This window comes from Equus caballus, chromosome 28, assembly GCF_041296265.1.
Source record: "Equus caballus isolate H_3958 breed thoroughbred chromosome 28, TB-T2T, whole genome shotgun sequence".
Classification (NCBI taxonomy): Eukaryota; Metazoa; Chordata; class Mammalia; order Perissodactyla; family Equidae; genus Equus; species Equus caballus.
The window spans coordinates 38,664,922-38,691,842 of record NC_091711.1 but is presented as its reverse complement, the minus strand read 5'-3'; the positions used below and the strand labels follow the sequence as shown (position 1 = coordinate 38,691,842).

The window sequence follows — 26,921 nt, the reverse complement described above, 5'->3', positions numbered from 1 at the left end:
ATGAGGGCACACTATTTGATTTCAGACTAATTCCTTTAAATTTTAATTTGCAAGGGAATCAAATTTTAGTATTTCGTCCTGGGAAATTTGCAATGGAAGGGGGTTTATTTGTGATATGGGCCTTCTTATTTTTGGCCTTTGACTATTGGCCTATATGCTAAATCTGGATCTCATTGCAAACTCTCTGAAGAGCTATATTGGACACGGCTTGATATCATTTGAGATGAATTATGGGAGAAGAGAGTAAACTTTCAATTCTGGCTATAGCAAGACCTTGGGGTTAATCAGTGTTCTGGTCTGACCCATTTCAAAACCTCTTGGCAGCAGACAGCAGACCCGGGACGATTCAGAGGGTGGGAAGTGATTGGTGCTGCCGGAGCAGCTGGATGAAGCTGGGAGCGGGGCTGTTCCCCTAGGCGGTTGATTGCCACCTGCTGACCGTGGACTTAATGGTTAAATCCAATGCTTAATGAAAAGAAGGTTAGGAAGTAGTGGAAGGAGCACTTATTCCCTACCCCTGTTTCCATGTGGAGGGAGTCCATCCAATTAACACTCCTGGCCTCTCTCCATCCTCTCGCTTACCAACTCCAAGGATGGATGAGCGAGTTACATGGTAGGCAACTTGGCCAAAAGGAACCGGCATTGGTTTGGGATCTGCTGGTCTTCTGACAGCGCTCAGTATGCTGTGCTCCTAAGCTCTACAGGGGTGGCCTGAGGTTGTCCAGTAGTGGACGTGGCAGAGGGGGTAAGACCATCGAATTCAGGAGTGAAGTATTACCAAGCCAATTTGATCAACCAACCCAAAGCCACTCCTCCAACAACTTGAATCAAGCTGATGCTTGCATCTCCACCTGCCTGACTCCTGGTCCGCTGCGTCCCTGCTTCTGAACTTGGGTGGGTGAAAAGAGGTGCTATTTATTAGCCCCCACAAACCCCAACTCATCATTCAAAGCATCTTCATCTTTTTAATTTTATTGTCTACATCAGTGCTGTCCAATAGGACCATAATGCGGCCACATACGTAAGTATACATTCTCTATAGTTACATTGAAAACATTAAGACAAACAGGTGAAATTGATTTTAATAATATATTTTATTTAATGCAATATGTCCAAAATGTTATCATTTCAACATGTGATCAATTAAAATTATTCATTAGATATTTTATGTATTTTTTTCAAATTAAGTGTTTAAAATCCAGTGTGTGTTTTACGTGGATAGCACGTCTCAGTTTGGACTTGCCACGTTTCAGGTGCCACATGCCTAGCGGCTACCGTATTGAACTGTACTGGCCTACGTGACCGTGCCCATCAGAGGCAGGAAGGCTCGTTCTCCTCTGCGATTTCGTCCAGGTGAATTAAACTGCGAATTAAGAATGTCTCTCCCTTCTCCCCCTCCCCCGCCACCCTCACCTTTTTCATCTTCTTGAGAGAGAAAGAAACGGTTCAAATTGCTTTCCAATATACTTTCCCTTCGACAGCTATTTCTTCAAATGTAACATTGTGCATTGACTAGAACACAATGGCCTTTTAGTTTTCTTTTGGTTGAAATTTAGATTTTAGACCCAAGGGAGTATGATTTACGGCTGACAAGAGCTTGCATTTCGTCACAAACTCAAGGGCCGCCTGAAGCTCGTGCCTGTGAGGGTAGACCTGGACAAGCTGGAATGATACTCGAAGGTGTCCTGAGGCCACCCACAGCTAGTCAGGTGCTGATGGACCCAGGTAAGGGAAGTTTCTCAAACCTAATCGGACCCCTCGCCTTTCCCCAGCCGTCCTGGGGTTCAGCTTGATTTTGACTGTGTCCCCACCTTTCTTCTACTATAGGACGGCCGGTCAGGAGCAGGACTGTTGACCAGCTGTTTGCTGCTGTCGCAAACCTCAGCGTGGGTGGGACACATTCACTGGCCCTTTGGAAGGCCCAACACTTTGGAAAAGCCTGGCACTTGTGTTGGTTGTGGTCTCAGGGGGCGTTTAAGGTGATGGCTGATGACTCCACTCTCACTGGGGCATGTGAATGCGCGCATCTTCCTCACCTGACTCAGAGTATACATCTCAGAACTGATAGGTTTCTCAGAACTCCCAACTGATCGTGGTGGAGGGGCCGCACCACCTCAGGGGCACCCGTGAAGAACCCCACTCGACCCGGAAGAGAAAGGAGGAAAGAGGGTGGGGGTTGGGCTGCCCCCAGCAGCACAGATAGTGAACAGGCTTTGCGGTGAGGAGCACAAAGATCTGACTAGCGGGGAGATATCACGAGGTGACGGCATTTGCTCAGCAGCATTCCAGGAGTTGGGGGAGATCCCACTGCAGAGAAGCAGACCCTGGCAGGGAGAGTGGCCTGGGGCGGAAGGTGTTGCAGGGAGGGAGGGAGCAGAGAGCTGCCTGGGCTGAGGCAGGAAGCCAGAGAGAGAGGCAAGAGGAAGAGTCTGTTCAGGCGCTTCTGCCTTCATGGAAGAGTCTAGAAGCAGAGAAGTGGGCAAAGAGGGAAGAATGAACCTCTCCTGCCCCCTTTGATGTTGGCTCAAGATCTTTGGCAAGGCTTAGAATTCCTGCCCAGGGCATTTTCTCCCAGATGTCGTTCTGTGAGTGGGGCAGGACCATCCGCACCCAGACGGAGTCCTGGAGTTCCTTCAGGTTACGCTCATTTCATGGCTGAAAACACCAAACTGAGAAATGGGCCAGTAGGCGTCGCGGATGAGTTTCGCGTCTCCATTTTCTGCCGCCTTCTTTTTTGATCTTCCAGACAGTCCACAAAACAAACAAAGCTCCAAGCTTAGGGGCTACCCATTTCATGCAAGGTATTTTGATTGATAATGTTTATTCCAAACTTTAAGGACACTCATACGCTAAAAGAACAATAGTGAATGTGGAGAAAGCTATTTACTTCCCTTTTGCTCCTGAAAAACTTAGAATAAGGAAAGGAGTCCTACAAATGCAGAAAACACAGTGGCCTAGGAGTGGGGTTACAACTATTTAAAACCCCTAGGTCATAAGATTTATAAAATAAATACTGGCAGGCTATAGTCCAGAATGTTGACAGAGGTTCTCTCTCCCTTCTACTTTTTAAATCTTCCCCAAATTTCCTAGGATATATTTCACTATTGTAATGTGGGGCGGGTGGGGAACTCCTTCTTTCCCTTCACAGCATCCTTTCCGATCTTAGGTATCCCAGTGCAGGGACTCTATTGTAAGAAAACAATCCTAATAATAATGCAACAAGCTTTTGGCACGCAGATCTTCGTTTTCCCACGATGTGTAACAAGAAATTTGAAATCATCTAAATGTTGCTGAAAGAGGAGGGGCAACTAGCATACCATTTGTTGCTTTTTCTTCCTCAAGCTCCTGTCTCCAGTCACACACCATATAATTCCCATAGCGCATCCCAGCAATGGTGCAGGCAAAGGCACGTGACCCAGTCCTGACCGATCAGAGTGGTCCTTGGCCCTTTTCCACTTGGGAGCCCCCAGCGGGAGGGAGCACTCCTGGGGATGCTCCGGCCATCTTGCCTGCATGCGGCTGAAGCCTGTCTGAGACGTGAAAGACAGACACTCTACGGCATCATTTTTATCCTCTGGATCCAGACACACCTGAAGCCCACTGCACCTCTATGCTTCTTAAGCACATGAGACAATAAATTCCTTTCTTTGCCTCAGCCAGTTAGAGTTGCTTTTGGCCACTTAAAACAGAAAGAGCGATGACTAATATACGTCTAATTAAAAGATTGTACATATAATCAAGAGAATATTTGGCAACATAAGAAACGGTCTCTATAATGTCAGGAGACTTCCTGCAGGCCCGATGTCCTGAGGAGCGCCAGGATCATGGGTGCTGGGGAGGACAGAGGGCTGTGGGCCTCTCGCCTTCTGGATGGAATCTGGTGGGGCAGTTTCCAGTGCCATCCTTTGTGTGCCAACCTGGGTGGGAGCAGAAGAGAGCAGAGAGGAAGTTGAGGGTGAGTGGATGGAGAAGCGAGAGCACAACATCCCTTCCCCCGGGGACCCTCCTCAGGGTCGTCTCCTCAGCACTTCAGGTCCAGCCCGGCCTGAATCCATACGTGTTTGACACAGCCTGACTGCGCGTGCGAGTGAGTGAAGGGGGACTGAAGAAGTGGAGGGACTGAGTTCGTATCCAAATGAAGGAGCAACGGAGGGGACACACTGACCTCCCCAACTCTCACTAGCTGACAGTGCCCTCAGCACCCACAGGGACCTCCCAGTGGGTCTGTATCCAGGCATCTCCCCTGCCACTCTTGCCTGCCCCTTTATTCTGCCCCAAGGTCCCTGGGCTCAGTCGCGTCATCCTCTCCCCGCTTCTGGATCCAGCTTCCCGACGCCCGTCCTGAGGGCTGCGGCAGAGTCCCCACGGCTCCCTCTGAAGATGAGCTCAGAAGCCTTTTTTCTTGCAAGAGTTTCTGTAAAGAAACAAACACCCCCATCAGAGGGCAGCTACAGAGAATCCCACAGGCTGGGCGGCTTCAAAGGCAGGAATGTCTCTTCTCATAGGTCTGGAGGCTGCCAGTCCCAGATCAAGGGGCTGGCCGATTCCTGGTGAAGACTCTCCTCCCGGCTTGTGGAGGGTCACCTTCTGGCTGTGTCCTCACAAGGTCTCTCCTCTGAGCCAGCGCAGGCAGAGAAAGAGAGAGTCCTCTCGTGCTTCCTTCTCCTCTTACAAGGACAACAGTCCCATAGGAAAGGGCCCCACCCCTACGACCTCATTCCACCCCAATTACCTCCCAGAGACCCCCATCTCCCAACAGTCACACTGGGGCTTAGAGCTTCAAGAGATGCACGTTAGGGGTGCACGTTTCAGTCCGTGATACTCCCTCCGACTCAGCGTCCTCTCCTGTACAAGGGGAAGAGCCTCTTTCCAGCACATGGACCTCAAGAAACCTCGAGGGAGAGACGGAAGGCGTGACCAGGTCTGTCCAGGTCAGGCGCCACTATCTCCAAGACGTACTAGATCCCATTTGGACCTCTAGGGCCACCATATGCCCCACGGCCTCAGGAACATCCAAGCAAACGTTGCCCACCCTGGCTTCCTTACCCCCTTGCTGTGAGCCTTGGTGCCCGTAGGCCCCGGTTAAAGCCCCCACTCCCTCAGGCTCCACCCGAGATGGCCGACGCAGCCTCACCTTCTGCTGCAGCCTCTCATAGCGCTGGGAGAGGTCCAGCAGCTTCTTTTCCAGCTCCCCAGCCTTGGCCTTCAGCTTTTCTGCAGACTTGGATTTTGCTCCCTCCTTCAGCTCCTTCCAGTCCTTCAGGAGGGCGGCCATGCAGGTGCAGAGAGAGATGCCAGTCACCGTACCATTTAGCAAGCGGGGATGTCTGGCCATCAGCAGCTTTATACGCTCGAAGACCTTTGGCAGCTTCCTGCCGCTTTCGACCGTGACTTGGCTAGTGGTCTTGATACCCTCGGCACCAGCGGCCTGCAGTGGGTGGGCGCTGGCAGTCTTAGAGGCACGGATCTTCTCTTTAACATCCTTGATGTTGTTTTTACTAGCATAGACAGCATAGGCAAGCTTTCCGGTAGTAATGCCATAATAGAGTCTGCCTTTTCCCTCAGTCTCCTCGGACCTTTGGCCATCGGTGGGCTCTGGGCTGCCGGCCTCAGCTTGGGCATTTTGGACTTCTTTCGCCAAGTTGGTCACGATGTTGGTGGCCCCAGCTATGCTCCCCAAAGTCTCCACACAGCCCAGGAGCACCAGGCTTCCTCCTCCCGTTGCTGGAGTGAGAGCTAAACCCAGGAGGCTCACGGCTCCTGAGACAGCAGAGACGGAGTTGGTCACCAGGCTGGCCTCCGTGAGTATTTTCTGCTTTTTCTCGATGTCGTCCGCACGGGCACGGAACTTTCTGATGTCCTCCTCTAGCTTCTCTTTCAAGATGGGAAACTCTTCCAAAAATCGCCTTTCGTCAGCTGACAGATCTGCATCGTTTTGCTCCATGTCTTCACTCAGAAGAAGGTCGTCCTCATCCCTGTGGATGAGTGAAAGAAAGATGTTGCTTCAGGCTCCCAGCTGGGAGAGCCAAATCCTGAGTCAGGCCCAGGGAGGTTCTGGATCTTCTTGCCACTCTTGACTTTGAACCCTCCCTGCATCTCCCTAACACCCCCGTTACCTCTGACCCGACCGTGCAAAGGCCCAGAGCCTTGTTGGGAGCTGCTGGGTCCATGAAGAGGGGCGTCTGGAGGGACAAAGGGGAGAAACGCAGCCTTGGCCAAAGAGAGGGAGAAGGCAGATTAGTCCTGAGGGACGTTTGCAGCCTCGCTCAGAGAGACTGTGAGCGGTCCCGGAGCAGAGGCCTTGGGGAAAGGCGAAGATCCTAGTCAAGATAAGGAACTTGTGACAGGCGGCGGCGGGAGAGGTCTGGGAAAAGGAGGAGAAAGAGGAGGCCAGGTGCTGGGAGGGAGGTTGGGGGTCCAGCAGACGTGCGGTGAGCGTTTGTTGATTGCCCACATGGTACTGGAGGCTGGTGATGCCACATCTGCTGATTAACAGATAATTGGGTTTAAATTAATCAATGCAGCATCACTAAAGGGCTTTTTGGTGACATGTGAGGCAAAAAGACTGAGTTCCCGCTTCACAGGCCTCACAGAGGTGAGGCCTCTGGGTGGGGCAATTTCTGCCCTTAGAATCCTATTGGCCAATGTCGTGCACCTCACTGGATCTTGACTTGCTCTTCAAAATATTTGTGTTACCAGTGGAATATTTTTTTCCTAGGAAAACATACCTTCACAAGCATGTTGAAAACCAGCGGGCAGACAGGCCCACTTTATGACTCATTCTATCGGAACACGCTAGCCTCGTATCTCGAGGATGCCCAGAGCGTTTCTCCAGAAGTAGTCCGCCCCCTGGGGACAAAGCTCTCCGGCTTACCCTTGCAAACCAACACCAGCCTGGCATTCCATCCCTGCCTGCTCGTCCCGCAGCCTCTGTGGCACCAAATCCGCGCTCCTTTTGTCCGTGGGAGAATCAGAGGCGTCCCGAGGTGTCAAATGATTTTCTGGTTGGGAACATGAAAAACAAGCTCACTGAAGGGGCCACGAACCTTAGGAGATCCAAGTGGAGGGACCTTAGATTATGCGGAATCAAAAGAAAAACGAAACACTTTGAGGTACTAAATATTTGCAAACTATTGTTTTTACATTTTATGCTGAGGTGTCACTTACGTTCGAAGATAAGTACACAAATGAAGTCCTCAGCTCAGTAAATTTTGACACCTGTATGCACACCCGAGTGATCACTGCCCAGATCGAGATATGGAGCAGGTTTCCTCAACCCCTGCCTGGGCGAGACCCACCCGCCCCAGAGGCGACCACTATTCTCACTTCTGTAACCGTTGGTTAATTCGCCTGGTCTTGAACTTCATGTAAATAAAGTCCTTTGCTTGGCTTTTTTCAGTCAACGTACTGTCTATGAGATTCAGTCATGTTGTTGTGGGTATCAGCAGTTTTAAAAGTGACAACTGTGTACTATTTGACCATAGAAATACACTACCATTTATTTGTCTGTTCTTCTGCTGATTGAAATGTTTGGTTTGTTTCCATGCATCGGCTATCAGGAACCAATTGATTATAGTGACTAAAAGACCACCTTCACAGAACAAGCCAACAATTTATGAGGCCCCTTTGTATAAATTATATTCCCGGGGACCTATTAACATTACGAGAACTGCAAAGGCTCTGACTGAGCAGACAGGTGGGGTCTGGAATCCATCCCAGAATCCACTCGCCGAGTGGAGAGACCTGCAGCGAGGGCAGGGGGAGGTGCTGTGTTTGTCTGGAGAAATGGCGCCTTATTGATTGGCTGCACACAGCTGCCAGCCATTCGTAGAGCCATGTGCCCAGAGGGCTATGTCCCCTTGGCGGTTGGGGTGGCTGGGCTTTTCCTAGTAAGCCCTAAGGCAGCATGGGGGCTAGCAGGGGCCCTGATTAACTTATGTGTTAAATGATGGCTCAGGCTGGAAAACAGACTCCAGGTTTGCATGAGAGGAAGCAGGGGCACCAGTCAGGAAGTTGTTGCCGTGGTTGGAGCAAGAGGCCATGGCCGCCTGGACCTGGCTGGCCAGGGTGATGAGAGGGACCGGATGTGCAGGAATCCGCAGGATGGATCAGCGGATGTGGGAGGTGAGAGGGCAGAGTCAAGGATGACCTCAGGATGAGGCCGGTGTGGGGCCTGACTGTCTGTTACAACACAAAGCTTCTCTTTCCCGAGATGGGAAGGGTCGAGGGTTTTCTGGGTGGCCAAGAGAGTTCAGTTTGGGGCAGGTTCAGTTTGAGACCCCGTCAGACTTTCAAGTGACATTGAGGAAGCAGGGGACACATGAGCCTTGTTCTGGCTGGGAGATCAGATTTGGGAACCATCAGTGCAGAAAGTAGCTAAAGCCATTAAAACGGGATCGCCCTAGGGAGAGAGTGATCCTAGAGGCCAAGGGTGGTCCAAGAGAGAGCGCTGGAGCAGTCCGACAGTTAAGCCCAGGAAGAAGAGGTGAAGGCAGCAAGAGATGGACAAGGACCAGCTGGTGAAGTACCAGGAGAACTGAGAATGACGTGGTGGAATCCAAGCAAAACCGTCCCCAGACACGGACCCTAACCCGCTTCTCTGGTCCTGCCTAAATGCTACCCCTTTGTGTTTGACTAATTCTCTTGTGGAAAGGTGCAGCTGTTCCTTTATCTCACACCTTGGGGCCTTGAGCTCCTGCGGTTTTCAGTTCTGTTCCAGGAAGAAGCTCCAAGTAACAGCCACCCTGGACCCAGTTGCTCCAAAACAGCCCAGACCAGCCCAGACGACAACCACAAGACTGGCGCCTGCACAGACAGGCACTGAGTTCTCCTGAAGTGAGGTTGTTCACGTCGTAGGTCCCCCTCCTCTGGGATGGGCGAAGCAGCCAGTTTTAGGTCGTTCGATGTATGTAGAAGCATGATTTCTAACCACACATGAGCAATCTTATGCCCGCCTCTGCATGTAATGATGAAACCTCCCCTTTGAATACTCATGCCCCCCCCAAATAAAGATACCCACCTCCCTGTGCTCAGGGTGCCACAGCTTTGTGAAAATTTTCCCTATGGTCTGCATTTTGTTTGCTGCATGCTGCAAATAAAAATTCTACTTTGTGAAACAATGACTTCTGGTGTAGTTTGACTGAACTCCCAAGAAGGGACCCACATTTGGTCTGGTAACAAAATGTTTGAGTAGGACTGCCACATCTCTGGGTATCCTGGAATGTTCTGGGTCATTCTGCCTTCCATCTTTCTCTTACAAAGACCTCACCGGATCCTGCTTTACCCTCCAATGAGAATGGCTGGGATGGAGGAAAGCTCACCTTGGCAGATCTGTGATGTCTCTGTTGTTGCAAGATTTAAAGAGTGACAGGTGGCCGGCTGGGAAGAGATGCTGTATTACCTTTTTGGAGGAGAAAACAGACCCCATAATTAGCCTAGCACCATATGGTAAAGTGGATTCAAAGCCCCCTCTGTCACCACTTTGTGATTTCAAGAAAATTATCTCATGGCTCAAAGTTTCCCTTTCCTTATCTGTGAAATAGTTAGTAAAATGTCCACCGCAATAAATGTTAAAGAACAGTATTTTCTGTATTTTCCCAAGTTGCAAACAGGATAAAAATCCTCTATTCAAAGGGAAAGCCTCGGCAAAATGGCAGGGTGAGCTGACCCGGGACTCTCTCCCCTCCAAACTACAACAAAGGATTGGAAAAACTGAATTTCAGCCAATAATCCTAATGCCAGACTGTCAGAAAACTACAGAAACAAGACCACGGAGGACGGAGAGGCTGCAGCCGGCCTCAGAGGAGCTGGAACGGGGTAGGAGAGAACTTTGCTCCCTCCCCTAGAGTCTGGGATCGATGCCACGGGTGCAGGCAGGAGCGGGGGAGGGGCCGCACGACCGTGGGATCATCCAGGACTCCTGCAGCAGGTGCAGCGGAAACCTGCTGACGGGGGAAGGCGTCCGGGCACGGGGACCCCATCAAGCTAGGGCCCTGGGAGACCAGAGATCGAGAGCTGAGATCGGAATCCAGATCTGCACGCGAGAGAAAGTGCCCCTCCTCCCCAACCGGCTCTGGGTGCCGCCATCTTGCCCAAAGGCAGAGAGCTCAGAACGCATGGCTCTCAACCCCCATCTAGTGGCGACAGGATGTAACTGCAACCAAATACTACCATCATGCGCAAAAACCGCTCCTCTACCATCCAGCAATTTATAAAAGCTCCAGACCAGAAGGAGAACAATAAAATCACAGAATTAAGTCCTGAGGACTTGGAAATAGGTAGACTAAGTGAAAATGAATTTAGAGTAGCTGTCATCAAAAAAACTCAATGAGGTAGAGGGAAAGATAGAGAAATAAGTCAACGAGTTCTGGAGTTACTTCACAAAAGACATTGAAATTATAAAGAAGAATCAAACAGAAATACTAGAGATGAAAAATACAATGGACCAGCTAAAACAGAATACGGATTCCCTGAATGCCCAGGTAGACACCATAGAGGAGCAAACTAGCATAATCGAAGATAGACAGGCTGAACGGCTCCAGAGAGAGGAAGAAAGAGAACTAAGGATTAAAAAGAATGAGGAAAATATCAGAGAAATAGTGGATTCAATGATGAGAATGAATTTAAGAATCATTGGAATTCCTGAGAACATGGAAAAGGAAAATGGAGCAGAAAGTGTGCTTAATGAAATTATAGAAAAAAAACTTCCCAAATCTAGGGATTGAGGGAGAAATGTGTGTGGAGGAAGCTTTCAGCTCTTCTAGATTTGTCAATATAAAAAGACCTACTGTAAGGCATATAGTAGTAAAAATGGCAAAAATGAAAGACAAAGAAAGAATACTCAGGGCAACAAGACAGAAGAAAACAACCTGCAAAGGAACTCCTATCAGACTTTCAGCAGATTTCTCTACAGAAACCTTACCAGCTAGGAGAGAATGGAGTGACATATTCAAAACTTTAAAAGATAAAAACCTTCAGCCAAGAATACTCTATCCAGCAAAAATATCCTTCAGATATGAGGGAGAAATTAAATCTTTTCCAGACAAACAAAAGTTAAGGGAATTTGTAACCAAAAGTCCTCCACTACAAGAAATCCTCAAGAAGGCTCTCATACCTGAAAAAAGAAAAAAAGGGAGAAAAGGGTCACAAACCACAGAGTAGGGAGACAGATAGATAGAACTAGAATAGGATGGCAAATATTCAACCATAGCATTAGGATAAAGGTAAGGAAACCACCAAAGCAAAGACGATCTTATCACTCTAACTACAAACTCATAATACGAGTTGGAATAAGAGATGAAAATAATAATTTAGGAGGGGAAGAGCAAAGGGACTAAATCAGTCTAGGTCAAGTAAGTAAGAGACCACCAGAGAATAGACTATATTATACATGAGACTCTAAATACAAATTTCAGGGTAGCCACTAAACTAAAAAACAGAACAGAGCCACAAAACATAAATAAGGAAAAATCTAAGAAACCCAGCATAAGAAATTGCAGAAGTCAATGGGTAGGCTAAAACACACAGGACGAGAAACAAAGGTAATGCAGGAAAAACAGATAATGAGCAACAGAATGACAGTTTTAAACCCACATGTATCAATAATCACCCTCAATGTAAACAGATTGAACTCTCCAATAAAAACACACAGAGTGGCAAAATGGATTAAAGAACAAGATCCAACAATTTGTTGCCTCCAGGAAACACACCTCAGTCCCAAAGACAAACACAGCTCAGAGTGAAGGGGTGGAGGACAATACTTCAAGCTAATAGCAAGCAAAAGAAAGCAGGTGTTGCAGTACTTATATCAGACAAAACGGATTTCAAAATAAGGCAGGTAAAGAGAGACACAGAGGGACAATATATAAGGATCAAAGGGACACTTCATCAAGAAGAAATAATGCTTATAAATATCTATGCACCCAACACAGGAGCACCAAAGTTCATAAAGCAACTATTAACAGACCTAAAGGAAGATGTTAAAAACAACACAATAATAGTAGGGGACCTCAACACCCCACTCACATCAATGGACAGATCATCCAGACAGAAAATCAACAAGGAAATAGTGGAGCTAAACAAAAAACTAAAATAATTGGACTTAATAGACATATATAGAACACTTCATCCAAAAACAGCAGAATACACATTCTTCTCAAGTGCACATGGAACATTCTCAAGGATAGACCATATGTTGGGAAACAAGGCAAGCCTCTACAAATTTAAAAAAAATTGAAATAATAACAAGCATCTTCTCTGATCATAATGCTATAAGGCTAGAAATTAATTACAAGAAAAAAGCTGAGAAAAGCACAAGGATGTGGAGACTAAACAATACGCTACTGAACAAGCAATGGGTCATTGAAGAAATTAAAGAAGAAATAAAAAAAATACCTGGAGACAGATGAAAATGATAACATGCCATACCAACTCATATGGGATACAGCAAAAGCTGTATTAAGAGGAAAATTCATCGCAATACAGACACATCTTAACAAACAAGAAAAATCCCAAATAAGCAATCTTAAACTACACCTAACCAAATTAGAGAAGGAAGAACAAACAAAGCCCAAAGTCAGCAGAAGGAGAGAAATAATAAAGATCAGAGCAGAAATAAATGCTATTGAAACGAAAAAGTCGGTAGAAGAATCAATGAAACAAAGAGCTGGTTCTTTGAGAAGATAAATAAAATTGACAAACCCCTAGCCAGACTTACAAAGAAACAAAGGGAGAAAGCTCAAATAAACAAAATCAGAAATGAAAGAGGAGAAATAACAACAGACTCCACAGAAATACAAGGGATTATAAGAGAATACTATGAAAAACTATATGCCAGCAAAATGGATAATCTAGAGGAAATGGGTAAATTCTTGGACTCCTACAATCTCCCAAAGCTCACTCAAGAAGAAGCAAACAATTTGAACAGACCAATCACAAGGAAAGAGGTTGAAACAGTAATCAAAAACATCCCAAAGAATAAAACCCCAGGACCAGATGGCTTTCCTGGGGAATTCTACCAAACTTTCAGTGAGGATTTAATACCTATCCTTTTCAAGCTATTCCAAAAACTTAGGGAGGATGGAACACTTCCTAACACATTCTATGAGGCCAACATCACACTGATACCAAAGCCTGACAAGGACATCATGAAAAAAGAGAACTACAGGCCAATATCGCTGATGAACATAGAAAAATTCTAAACAAAATTTTGGCAACCAGAATTCAGCAATTCATCAAAAGGATCATACATCATGATCAAGTGGCATTCATACCAGGGACACAGGGATGGTTCAACATCTGCAAATCAATCAATGTGATACACCACATCAACAAACTGAGGAATAAAAACCACATGATCATCTCAATAGATGCAGAGAAAGCATTTGACAAGATTCAACAGTCATTTATAATAAAAACTCTGAACAAAATGGGCATAGAAGGGAACTACCTCAACATAATAAAGGCCATACATGACAAACCCACAGCCAACATCATACTCAATGGGCAAAAACTGAGCGCCATCCCCCTGAAAACAGGAATGAGACAAAGATGCCCTCTATCACCACTCTTATTTAACATGGTACTGGAGGTCCTGGCCAGAGCAATCAGGCAAGAAAAAGGAATAAGAAGAATCCAAATAGGGAAGGAAGAAGTGAAACTCTCGCTGTTTGCAGATGACATGATCTTATACATAGAAAACCCCAAAGAATCCATTGGAAAACTCTTAGAAGTAATCAATAACTACAGCAAAGTTGCAGGGTATAAAATTAGTTTGCATAAATCAGTAGCATTTCTATATTCTAATAATGAACTAACAGAAAAAGAACTCAAGAACACAATACCATTCACAATAGCAACAAAAAGAATAAAATACCTCGGGGTGAATTTAACTAAGTGAAAGACCTATACAATGAAAATTACAAGGCCTTTCTGAGACAATTGGATGATGACATAAGGAGATGGAAAAACATTGCATGTACATGGATTGGAAGAATAAACATAGTTAAAATGTCCGTTCTACCTAAAGCAATTTACAGATTCAATGCTATCCCAGTAAGAATCCCAATGACATTCTTTACAGAATTAGAACAAAGAATCCTAAAATTCATATGGGGCAACAAAAGACCCTGAATTGCTAAAGCAATCCTGAGAAAAAAGAACAAAATGGGAGGCATCACAATCCCTGACTTCAAAACATACTACAAAGCTACAGTAATCAAAACAGCATGGTACTGGTACAAAAACAGGTGCACAGGGGCTGGCCCCGTGGCCGAGTGGTTAAGTTGGCACGCTCTGCTGCAGGCGGCCCAGTGTTTCATTGGTTCGAATCCTGGTCGCGGACATGGCACTGCTCATCAAACCACGCTGAGGCAGCATCCCACATGCCACAACTAGAGGGATCCACAACGAAGAGTATACAACTATGTACTGGGGGGCTTTGGGGAGAAAAAGGAAAAAAATAAAATCTTAAAACAAAAAAGAAAACAAAAGAAAAAACAGGTGCACAGATCAATGGAACAGAATTGAAAGCCCAGAAATAAAACCACACATCTATGGACAGCTTATCTTCAACAAAGGAGCTGAAGGCATACAATGGAGAAAAGAAAGTCTTTTCAACAAATGGTGCTGGGAAAACTGGAAAGCCACATGTAAAAGAATGAAAGTTGACCATTCTTTCTGACCATTCACCAAAATAAACTCAAAATGGATCAAAGACCTAAAGCTGAGACCTGAAAGCATAAGGCTTCCAGAAGAAAACATAGGCAGTACACTCTTTGACATCAGTATTAAACGGGTCTTTTCGGACACCATGTCTTCTCAGAGAAGGGAAACAAGAGAAAGAATAAACAAATGGGACTTCATCAGACTAAAGATCTTCTTCAAGGCAAATGAAAACAGGAGTGAAACAAAAAAACAACCCACTAACTGGGAAAAAATATTTGCAAGTCATATATCTGACAAAGGCTTAATATCCATAATATATAAAGAACTCACACAACTCAACAACAAAAAAATCAAACAACCCAATCAAAAAATGGGCAGGAGACATGAACAGACATTTCACCAAAGAAGATATACGGATGGCCAATAGGCACATGAAAAGATGCTCATCATCGCTGATCATCAGGGAAATGCAAATCAAAACTACACTAAGATATCACCTTACACCCGTTAGAATGACAAAAATATCTAAAACTAATAGTAACAAATGTTGGAGAAGTTGTGGAGAAAAAGGAACCCTCATACACTGCTAGTGGGAATGCAAACTGGTGCAGCCACTATGGAAAACAGTATGGAGATTCCTCAAAAAATTAAAAATAGAACTACCATACGACCCAGCTATCCCACTACTGGGTATCTATCCTGAGAGCTTGAAGTCAGCAATTCCAAAAGTCCCATGCACCTCTATGTTCATTGCAGCATTATTTACAATAGCCAAGACGTGGAAGCAATCTAAGTGCCCATCAACTGATGAATGGATAAAGAAGATGTGGTATATATACACACGGAATACTACTCAGCCATAAAAAAAGACAAAATCGTCTCATTTGCAACAACATGGATGGACCTTGAGGGAATTATGTTAAGTGAAATAAGCCAGATAGAGAAGGACCATCTCTGTATGACTCCACTCATACGAGGAATTTAAACATGTAGACACAGAGAACAGATTAGTGGCTGCCAGGGGGACAGGGTGGGCACAAAGGGAGAAGTGGTGCACCTACAACATGACTGACAAACAATAATGCACAACTGAAATTTCACAAGATTGTAAACTATCATTAACTCAATAAAAAAATGTGAAAAAAAAACAACAAAGGGAAAGCCTCTCAGATTGGATCAGAAGGCAAAACCCTTCTTCCTGGTGCAGAGAGGGAGACATGTTTACAGATGGAGATTTCCTTTACAGTGTAAATGTCTCTTAACAAAGGGAAAGTAAACTCTACTTTTCAGAGTCTCTCCTGTCTGCCGTTTTTAAAAGTAACCAGCCCAAAGTAATCCTTATCATCACCACACAAAAATAACCACTGTGGACATTTTATTTACAAGCGAAAAATAAGAAAATTTTCAGACTCATGTTGCTCATAGAGTTTGGTGTGAATTGTTGTCACATAACATAATATCACAGGTTCCCTATCTTGGTCAGTAGTTTCAAACAGGATGTTTAAAGGCTGTGTAACATTTCAGTATATGGATGTATGATTCCATATTTTAATAACTCCCAAACTGTTGAATCTTTGAGTTGTTTTCAGTTTCAATTTTTGGTTTGGTTTTGTTTAAATAAATAATTTTGGTTTTATAAATAATTTTTGATCCTTCTGTAAATGTTGGTCCATGATGAGTATTTTAGGCTGGTTACTTTTAAAACTACAGATGAGAAGCCGGCTCCGAGGACTGGAATTTTGCTTGCCCTTCTGAGAGACATTTGCGTTTGTGAAGGAAGGGGGGGTGACCTTGTAGGGACCCGAAATTGGCCACCCCAGGATATGTCTCTTTGGCATCAGGATTGTTTTGGGCTGATTGCTTTCGATAAACTGGGACAGGGAAGGCGGCTCTGGGGAATGGAACTTGCCCTTGTTGGGACACATTTACATTTGTAAGGTAAATCTCTGTCTGTAAAAGGTGCCTCCCTCTCTGTACCAGGAAGAAGAGGAGAGATGACCTTATCCCTAGAAACTCTTAATGGGGAAGGCAAGAACTTAAGTTGGTTGCTGTCTGGCAATCTCATGTAACTGGTTTAGGGTGGTGGCGTCTAACCTTTCTAACCTTTACTTAATCCGATTTGATTCTTGTCTAAAAGTCATGGGATCACCTAATGACCAGATCCCACCTGCACTGATACCATTTTAACTTTTTTTTCATGTTCTTTCCTTTGTCTTGTAAAGAGATGAATCATATACCTATGCCTTAAATTTAGCCCTAACCCTCAACTCAGGGCAGCAGCAGGAGCTCTGACTGCCCGTGGGTCCTGTCCCCACGCACCAGCTCTGCCTGCCCATGGGCCCTGTCCCCATGCCAGCGGGGGCAGCAGAAGCAGCGGCAGCAGCAGCAGCAGAAACTCTGACTGCCCATGGGTCCTGTCCCCATGCTATTCTACTCTCTAAATAAAAGAGCACTACTGCCATATCTTAAGAGTCTAAGAAATCTTTCTTTCGACTCCTCGGCTCACCAACCCCGCATCAGTCCACATGCTTGGTTATTTCTTTGGGATGGTCTTTGAGGTAGAATTAAGATATCGAAGATAAGAAACGTTCTCTCCTCGGGGCTGCCCCAGTGGCACAGTGGTTAAGTTCCTGTGCTCTGCTTTGGGGGCCCGGGGTTCACCAGTTTGGATCCCGGTTGCTGAGGTCTGCACCCCTTATACAGCCATGCCGTGGCAGCATCCCACATACTCAATAGAGGAAGATGGGCACAGACGTTCACTCAGGGCCAATCTTCCTCAGCAAAAAGAGGATGATTGCTGGTGGTTGTTAGCTCAGGGCTAGCCTTCCTCAAAAACCAAAAGAAGAAAAAAATGTTTTCTCCTCTCTGATCTATAAAGCTAGGTTTTGGGGGTTTGGCTCAGGGTGCTCATGGTCTGTAATACGAGGCAACCTTTTTGTTCTTACTTGTGCCAGACATGCATCTACTTGTTTTATACACTTTTAATCCTCTCAACGACCCCGGGAGATAGAGGCTAATATGATCCCATTTTACAGATGAGCAAACTGAGGCGCAGGGAGGCCGGTCTTGTGCAACTGGTAAGCCGGAGAGCCCAGACTGATTCCAACTAGGCTTACAATGTGAGTCCAGAGCAATAGATCTGGATATGGGGCTAGAGCTCCCCAGGGCAGATTGGTAATGTCTGTGGCATTTTAGTGGGTGGGGATCCCTCCTGCTGGCGTCTAGCAGGTGCAGGCCGCCGATGCTGCTCAGCACCCATCATGCCCAGGACAGCCCCAAACAAGGAATGAGCCCGTGCCAAGTGTCAGCAGTACTGATGTTGAGAACCCTGGTCTGCGGCCCCATCTTTGTCAGCACCCAGTGATGCCTCCTCCGTTTTTCCTATTAGTCCCATCAGACGAAGGGCAAAGGTGACAGCAGGGAGCCCTTTGGTTGGATCCGGTCCCATCTGCTCCCTACTGACCTTCTCCCGCTGGGTGTGACGGGACCTTTGTGTTGGGAAAGGACAGAATTGATGGGAGAGGATCAGAGACTGTATCTCATTTGAGAGCTTCTATTTATGGCCGTCTTTCTTTGTTCTATCGTGGCCCCAACGGCCCCTGCAAACCAACTCCCACAACCCTCCAGTCGAAGCAAGAAAAGGGAGCTCCCTCTGAAAGCACAGCTTTGAGCCGTTCCCACTGGTCTTCACTCCTCTCCCCTCCCCGGCCCGGCATCCAGGAAGCCCCGTGCGATGGGGTGGCAGTTTCAACACAGCTCCCCCAACGTCCTTTTTCCGGAAACATGACACCCCTAAAGCACTCCTACAGAGACCTTCTAGGGAAACTCCTGTCACCACAAGGTCTCCCACACTCTGGGGGCCAGGCCGTCTCCACCTAGGGCCCTGGGGGTCCCAGCCAACGGAAGGGAAGATGCAACTTGTTGGTCATGTCACACTCTTCACCATGTCTTCATTTCCACGTCACCCAGCCCGTGAGGGAGAGGTTCCCACCCTGACTCGTCACGTAAAGAAGTGGAGCCCCTGCCCTGTCCTGGCTCAGAGTTGCAACCTGGCTGGACGGGGCTTTGAACCCCAATGGCACTGACAGCAGCTCTTTGTCCTAAACCAAGTGCCCATAGCCAGCCCCTTGGGCACCTTGTCCTGCGGGGGCCCCGAGGCAGCCCTCCCTCCCCTCCCTGCCCTCCACCCCATCTCAAGGAAGCCACCCTGGGGCCTCGGTCCCGAGGGACAGGAGGACTTCCCCTTCTGGTCTCACCTCGGGGCGGGGGGGGTGCCTCCGGTCCGTCCAGGGCTGTGAGCCTCGGGCTGCAGGAGGACGAGCCCGCAGGGTGGATCTGCAGCCGGGTTTGCTGCCCGGGGAAGAGACCGAGGAGCTTCTGGCTTCTTCCCAGCAGGGAAGACAAAACCGGGTCTGGGCAGCTGCTGCAGACACAAAATGCCAGAGCCCATCACCACGTTTCTGGGAAGTCAGGAGCTTATTGAGGAATGGCTTTCACTTTTACTTTCCTTTTTGCTTCTTTTACTAAGAAATGTTCAGTGAGGTGAGGGAGCTGAATGAGAGACCAAAGGTCCACTTCTCCTTTCCTGCCTGTGTCACGGGCAGGGCGAGGGTGCCTCCCTCACGCGAGGACTCCAAAGCTGAGCAGACCCCTTGGAGCAGTGTCACCGGGAGCCGGTTCCCCTGCTGCCCTTGGCCTCGAGTCCTCATCTGTGAAATGGGTGTTAGATCAGCTCCTGGGGCACAGAGCTGTCTATGAGCGAGGGACGCAGCGCCCGGGGTGGGGGCCGCGCATCCAGCCAACGCATCAGCGGTGACTGCAACATTGTCCTCGAGTCACTCTCCCAGCCTATGAGGTGGATGATAGTAAAGGTCTAAAACCTCTTACCTGTGATTCGGAAATGCTAAGCGCTCCAGAAACAGAAGCGTTTTCCCATAATTCTTTTGGTGGTGGAACCTGTTCTGAACTGGTGCAGGTTTGCAGGTTTTGGGTGTCCCACTGGATTTGAATATTCGTAGTTTCACTGCAGAAATATGAATAGCATGTGACTGAGGAGGGCTGCTGGGGATGTTACCTAATATATAATATCTGCACCTTTCCAAAAATCCAAAGAATTGGAAACTCTGAGACGCCTCTGGCCCCAGTGATGGGAGAGACAGGATTGTGGTCTTGATTCTCCCACTTTGCAGATGAGGAAACTGAGACCTCATGAGGGTTCGTGACCTGCCCTGGGTCACACAGCTACGCAATGGCAGAGCCGGGTCTAGACTCCACGTCTGTGGGAAGGAGCCGACAGTGCAGTTGTGGGCTGAGGCCGTGGCTCTCCGTGTGCGTGCCAGCTGGGAGCAGGGGCCATGTGGGTTTTCCATATTGACATGCCCAGACTTCCCCAGGTCCTCTCCCCTGCCCTCCCTGAGGCCACACTGGGGGCTGTTGCTTTGCAGAAGGTGTGGCCCACCCAGCCAGTCTTGGCTCTGCAGGGGTTGGCGGCCGACTGACGTCCCCTGGGCTCCACGAGCAGGAAGGAGAGGCTGGTCAGCCCCTGAGCTGGGATCACAGGTGCCTTTCAGCCCTGGCGTCCCGGCCTCCTGAGCTTGGGGTTGCTCTGAACAGGGGCCGTCCTGAGCTGGAGCTGGCCACCCAGGCAGCCGAGCCATCCGGGCCCCATGCTGTTTTCCCAGCAACAGAGCCAGAGGTCGCGCATCTCCTCAGACCTGGGAGCACTGGAGACCAGCCGGCCACTGGCCCAGGGCTGGAGTTTCCCATGGCTGTGCTGGTGAGACAGTAGCCCCAGGAGGTGCTGGGTGACCAAAGCAGTGTGTCACACGCAGGGAAGGCTGCCTACGTGGGGAGATGGAGGAGGGGGCCCTGGAACTCAGATGAGCCCGAGGATGGAGAGGCTTCATCTCCTGAACCTTGCCTGCCATTCAGGGCCCCACTGGCTGGACGGGACCAGCTGCCCGCCAGAGACTGAGGCGCTTGCAGTTGAAAGCACTCTTTCGGGTAAAGCCAGTCATTTAAGGGGTGACTGTTCAGGCAAATTCAGGTTCAGCTTTTCTATCAGGGCTGTTTCTCTCCCCTTGAAAGTTTGCTGTGCCCCAGGGTGGCCTCCGGGTGTGGGTGCCCGTGCAGGTCCTCTGGAGTCCTCCCCCGACTGGACACCCGCTGCCTCCAGCTGCTGGAGTCCGCCCGGCGCCGCTCTCTCCTAGGTTGGTGGTGCCACCTTGGCTGTGTGAGCTGCAGGTGTCTGGTTCCAGCCACACCTGCATCCCGCCCACCCTGGGAACAGGCTCCCATCTCTCTCTGAGGTCCTGTGCCCTCAGCCCCAGCCCAGGAACAGAGGCAGGGGATATAGGGGATGTCTCCGCCTCTCTCCACCTAAACAGCCACGGGCTCTTCTCTGCTCCAGGAGGCCGTCTCCTGCTCCTGCCCCAACCCTCGCAGCTCCTAGCTGCCTTCTCTTCCACCTGGGAGTTTTTGTACCCCTTCTGCCAGAGTTGAGCAGGCTGGGGAGGAGCTGGGGTTGGGAGGCCACCCTCTGACTTCGTTCTTGTCCCTCCCATCCCGGAAGGCTTCTCCCTACACCCTCTCTGTGGGCACTACCACAGGTCCCAGCCCCTCCCCTCCCCTAAGGACTTGTTCTCCTTTGTTCTTCTTCCTTGGGAGCTTGACCACCATGGTTTCGCCAATGGTGAAAGGGGTTGGAGGAGCTGGGACCATTTACAAATTCTGTAGGGCAAGCCATGCGTTGGAAGGTGTTTCAAAAACATCCCTGTTACACTTGTCAAAGGCCTAGAGAATTCCTACTGTTAACAAACAGCATTTTCACTTGTAACCCAAACGAGGATGGGTGGGAGGAGTACCTGTTTAATCGGTCTGATTGCTGGAGGTGAGAACCATCTTGTCACCCCCACACAGACACCTCCTCGGGTGGCCTGGGGCTGTGATTTTATTAAGTTCTTTGAATACAAGAGACAGAGATGGACTGGCTGATTTGAACGTCAACATTGTTCGGGAGGCCCCTGGAGCAGCTCCCGCCTCCAAGGTAGGGTTGAACCACAGGCCTGGGAGGGAGCTCCGGGGACCACTCTCGAGCTGTCCCCATCAGGGGCTCAGCCACCTGTCCCTTCTCATCCCCTCCAGTTACACGTTCCTGTGAGAGAATCCAGTTGACCTAGCTGACGTCATGTGCCCCCTCCGATGTTTTGGGGGTGTCTTAGTCCATTCTGGCTGCTGTGACAAAATGCCCCAGTCTAGGTGGCTCATAGACAACAAACATTTATTTCTCACGGTTCTGGAGGCTGCAGGTCAAGGTCAGGCTGCCAGATGGGAGGGCTCTGGTGACGGTGCTCCTCTGGGTTGCAGTGTCCACTTCTCACCATGTCCTCACACGGTGAAGGGGGCCAGGGAGCCCTGTGGGGTCTCTGAGAAGGACACTAGTCCCATTCATGGAGGATCCCCCCTCATGACCTGATCACCTCCCCAAGGCCGCGCCTCAGAATCCCACCACACTGCGTGCAGGATCCCAACCCGTGAGTTGTGGGGGGACACAGACATTCAGACCGTAACAGGGCGGTGGGCGTGAAGGTGAGGGCTGTTGGCTAACACACTCACCAGAACCCCGTGGGTGGAGGAGAGACAGTTACCCAACGAAGGGGGCGTTGTTCCCAGAAAAGGCCCAGAGAGGGTGTTGGGCAGGCGGAAGCCACATGTGTCCACTGCATCCCATCCTTTATCCATCACACGCACGCGCACACACATGCCCACCCTTCTTCTTGGAATAGGGTTAAAAAATGCCTTCCTCATGCGATGCGACAACCCAGACAAAGCACCACAGGTTTCCACTCCTCTCCAAGGGCAGAGTCCTCAGTCCTGCCCAGTGACTGTGTCCAAAGGCTGTGGAGCCACCCAGGGGAGTGCTGGGCTCTGAATCCTGACCTCTGGCCTTCTCTTCTTCTATCACCAACTTTGCTGACATTCTTGAATCTATGACCTGAGGGGGAAAGTTGACCAGCACTCAGAGAGGAAAGAGGATGAGGAAGAGAAGGAAGGAAAATTCTGAAAAGCTATCCCACAACACACCAAGCAAGGAGTTACAATCTTTTGGTTATAATCTTTTTCTGAAATTAACATTAATGTTATTATTACCAGTTTGGGGAAACATTCATAATAATATTAGTAGCACTCGTTATAGCTAGAATTTACTGAGTGCGTGCCATGTGCCAGGCTTTGCAAGTTTTAGCTCAAGGGCATAGCGGGTCTTTGTGAGTTCCCTCCTCCATTGCCTGTCACCTTCTCCCCTTGCCTTCAGCCAGCTCCTCAGCAGGTGGGAGTCCTTGTTTCGGGGAAGACCCTGCCCTTCACATGGTCCAGAATCAGGTGGTGGGAGCCTTCCAGCAGCCTTTCTCCAGCCATGATGGGGCACGATGCGTGGATCCACCCCGCCCCGCACCTGGTGCATACTGGCAAGGCTGCTTCCCTTTGATGAACACAGGCGGCCACTTGTGCCAACAACATAATCCTCTTTTTTCCCCTATTTGCCTCATGGCTCGGGAGGTCAGAAAGGGCAGCTCACCAACAACGTGAATGTATTTTGTGCTGCTGAACTGTACACCCGGTTAAGATGGTACATTAAAAAAAATTTTTTAAAGCCAGCTCAAAGTAAAATGGGGCAGCTGCTCTGGTCAACAGTTCCTTAAAAAGTACACATACCTGAGCCAGGCCTGATGGCCTAGTGGTTAAAGTTGGGTGTGCTCAGATTTGGTGGCACACATTCAGCTCCCGAGCATGGAACCACACCACCTGTCTGTCAGGAGCCAGGCTGTGGCGGTGCCTCACATAGAAGAACTAGAAGGACCTACAACCAGAATATACAACTATGTCCTGGGGCTTGAGGAGGAAAAAAATAAAAGAGAGGAACGTTGGCAACAGATGTTAGCTCAGAGCAAATCTTTCCTAGCAAAAAGAAAAAAAAAAGGTCAACACACCATCGATGGAAGATTGGATAAATAAAATGCATATCCATATGATGGAATATTATTCAGCCATTAAAAGAATAGAGTATTGGGGCTGGCCCCGTGGCCGAGTGGTTAAGTTCACACGCTCTGCTGCAGGCAGCCCAGTGTTTTGTTGGTTCGAATCCTGGGCACGGACATGGCACTGCTCATCAAACCATGCTGAGGCAGCGTCCCACATGCCACAACTAGAAGGACCCACAATGAAGAATATACAACTATGTACCGGGGGGCTTTGGGGAGAAAAAGAAAAAAAAAAAAGAATAGAGTATCAATATATGCTACAATTTCACTTCTGGGTATCTGCCCAAAAGAGTTGAAAGCAGCCTCTCAGAGATTTGTCTATCCGCGTTCATAGCAGCTTATTCACAATAGCCGAAGACATTATGCTAAGAGAAAAAAGCCAAACACCAAAGGTCACATAGTCTATGATTTCATTTATGTGAAATGTCTAAGACAGGTAAGTTCACGGAGACAGAAAGCAGATTGGTGGTTGCTAGGAGACTAGGGGAAGGGGGGCTGGGGGGCTATTGTTGAGTGGGGACAGAGCTTCAGTTTTGCAAGATGAGAAGAGTTTTGGAGATGGATGGTGGTGCTGGGCGCACAAAAACGTGAATGTAACAATGCCATTGAACGGCACACTTAAAAATGGTGAAGATGGTCAATTTGATGTGAATCTCCCAGATGGCACGCTGCTCTTTGCTCTCCGAGATCTCCTGTAGGTGAGGGCCCAGGTGCACACAGGAGCCCCTGCCCCCAGAGCTGCCGCCAGCTCCTCTGCCCGCCTGCCCGCCCGGCACAGCGTGGAAGGCAGCGCGCCTCAATCCCCAGCCGGGCCACTCAGGCCAGAGCGCTTTTGGCCCGTGGTTCTGATAACCCCAAACCATGGTCCGATGCTCACGGGCCCAGAAAGGCATCCTGTGATGCTCCATTGAAGATACCTGCTCAGGCAGTGACAGTCACGAGGGATGGGGAAGGGGCCTGGAGTCCTCTGACCCTGAAATTCTTGGCTTCTGGGAATCTCTTCACTTCTCCCTGGCTACAGCGTTTAGGGGAAGTTTGAGCAAATGCTGCCCAGGGAGCATGGATTTGCCAAACGCAGCCAACAAAAGTTCCATCCCCACCCCAGGAGCTTTGCCCAGAGGCCGCCCGGGATCCAGGAGCTCAGTCCACCATGGAGCCGGAAAGGGGACCTCACAGGGCAGAGAAGTGACCAGTGGGTCCAGGCCCCTCTGCTTATCCACATAATCCTCCAGCGCCCTTTCACCTGCTTCCCAGGGTTCTTGAAAGGACCGAATGAGTTTATCTCGACAACAGTAAAGATAGTCACCAGGGACTCTTGTCATTGTTATCATTTTTATATACTCAGGACTCGCAGTTCAAGGGCTCACTGTCTCACACCACTATTCAGGGCCACATTTGGGGTTAGAACCGAGGTCTGACTCCCAGTTCCCCTTCCACTAACGCACACCCCACAAGCCCACAGCACACTTCTGTGGACGAATGAATAAGCGAGTTTGCAAACTGCGCTCCTGGGGCGGCCTGGCCAGGCGAGGGGGCGGGCAGGGCTGGAACCTGAGACAAAGGGCTTGCAGGGGGTGAATTTCATTAGCATTTTCTTGAGTTGCCAATGACCAACCCGACTTGAACTAGCATTGAAAAATGGGGATTTATCGGCTATTAAGCCAGCTCAGACGTTTTTATACTGCAGGTCATAATCCTTTGGAGTGTCACAAAATTAATTTAGTGGGTCTCAATTAGTAGTAAAAGAAAATGAAATGAAAGAGAATGGAAAGCATCAGAATGCATCCTACATAAGGAGGGTATAACATTGTTTCATGAAAATCATATATATATAGTCATAACACACATTCACCTGCATGGAGTTAAGGTCCTGAGATTCAGGACCCCATCACACGTGATCGGTCCCATTCTCTCTCTCTCTCCTTTCCCCCAAACTCTGCGTTCCTCTCGGGGTACCAGTCTCATTCAGTCCCAGCATAGGTGGGCTTTTTTCATAACAGAGGGAACAGAGCCTCAAGCCTGTTCCAGTTCATGTCCTTCTGGTTCCTGGATTGTAGCTGTAACAGTGTTTTCCCCACTAGATCCAGGAAGAAGATTCCTTGGGAAGATCTGTCTGGGCTCACCTGCGTCCCAGGTCCCACTGGTCCCTGTGGGCAGGGGAGTGTGGGTCTCTGAGCCCCCCGTCCCTCTCCCACGGCGAAAGCAGTGTACTGTTTCTGGAAGTCCTCACCTGAACCGTGAGGTTGGAGGGGAGGGAGAAACAAGGCCTGAGTAAAGGGGGTACTCTTCTGGACAAATTGACCAGCGATTGTCCTCTGTGAGGAGGTCAGGTGTCAAAGAGCAGGCTGCTGCTGATTTGGCCCAGGGGCCATCTGGATAGTGTTTTGCAAAGCAGCTGGTTTCCTAAGCAGCCCATCCCCCGGGGTGGGGGATCTGGGCCCCCTGTGGGTCTGCAGAACCCTGGCTGAGCCCCCTACTCTTCACCAACAGAAGAATCGATTTCAGAATGTCTGCTGGACTCTCTGGACTTGGGCGTTGGGAAAAGATGCTCAATGGGCATCCTCCCACGTTGCTTGCAGAGAGTCAGTCCCTCTAGCATCAGAACTTGCCTCCTGCTCGGCCGATGTTGTCTCAGCCGGAGTCTTCATTTACATGTCCAAGAAACTGCTGGGGGTGGCTCCAGGAAGTGCTGCTGTGGCCAAGGGGGAAAGTCCAGAGGCCACTGAGCCTGGCTGGGTCCAGTGGACCAGTTCTGCTCCCTCCTGCTGTGGCTGTGGACACACCGCTTCCCCTGCATGGATGGGCAATTGGGCTCTAGTTGGCTGGCCAGGGGGCCCCCGTGACCCATCACTGCAGGGAGCGTCTTCCACAGGGAGAAGCCCCAGCATCCAGGAATGAGTGCGGAATGTGGGGGGCTACCCCTGAAACCGCCAGACCCCCGCCTCCACCTGTGAAATGAGGGAAGCCTTTGGATGAGCGGGGTTCCTTTTCTCGGCTACGATTCCCTGGTCCTTAGACTCTCACATTCTGTGATTCTGAGATACTAGGAACCGAAAACCCTTGAGGATTTGGTGCCCTGGGTGATTTTGTTTTGCTTTGGATCCAAGCCTTATCCTCTCCTCAACCCCATCGATTGCTTGTTCGGACCGCCCCTTCCCCCCGAGAAGGCCATCCACAGAAAATGTCTGTGGGTCTCTCCCGTGCTCTCCCGTGAGGCCC

General features: G+C 49.0%; 1 protein-coding gene across 1 annotated transcript; it reads right to left on the bottom strand.

The window, feature by feature from the left end:
* Positions 1-1,075: 1,075 nt before the first annotated feature.
* On the bottom strand, positions 1,076-19,168 carry APOL6 (apolipoprotein L6). The gene is made up of 6 exons (XM_005606580.4): positions 18,921-19,168; positions 9,321-9,400; positions 6,875-7,001; positions 5,135-5,975; positions 4,257-4,414; positions 1,076-3,917 (listed from the first exon to the last, which is right to left on the bottom strand). Exons 3-5 carry the CDS (start codon positions 6,904-6,906, stop codon positions 4,265-4,267), a joined length of 1,023 nt encoding a protein of 340 aa, XP_005606637.2. The 5' UTR covers positions 6,907-7,001; positions 9,321-9,400; positions 18,921-19,168; the 3' UTR covers positions 1,076-3,917; positions 4,257-4,264.
* Between the last annotated feature and the right edge of the window lie 7,753 nt (positions 19,169-26,921).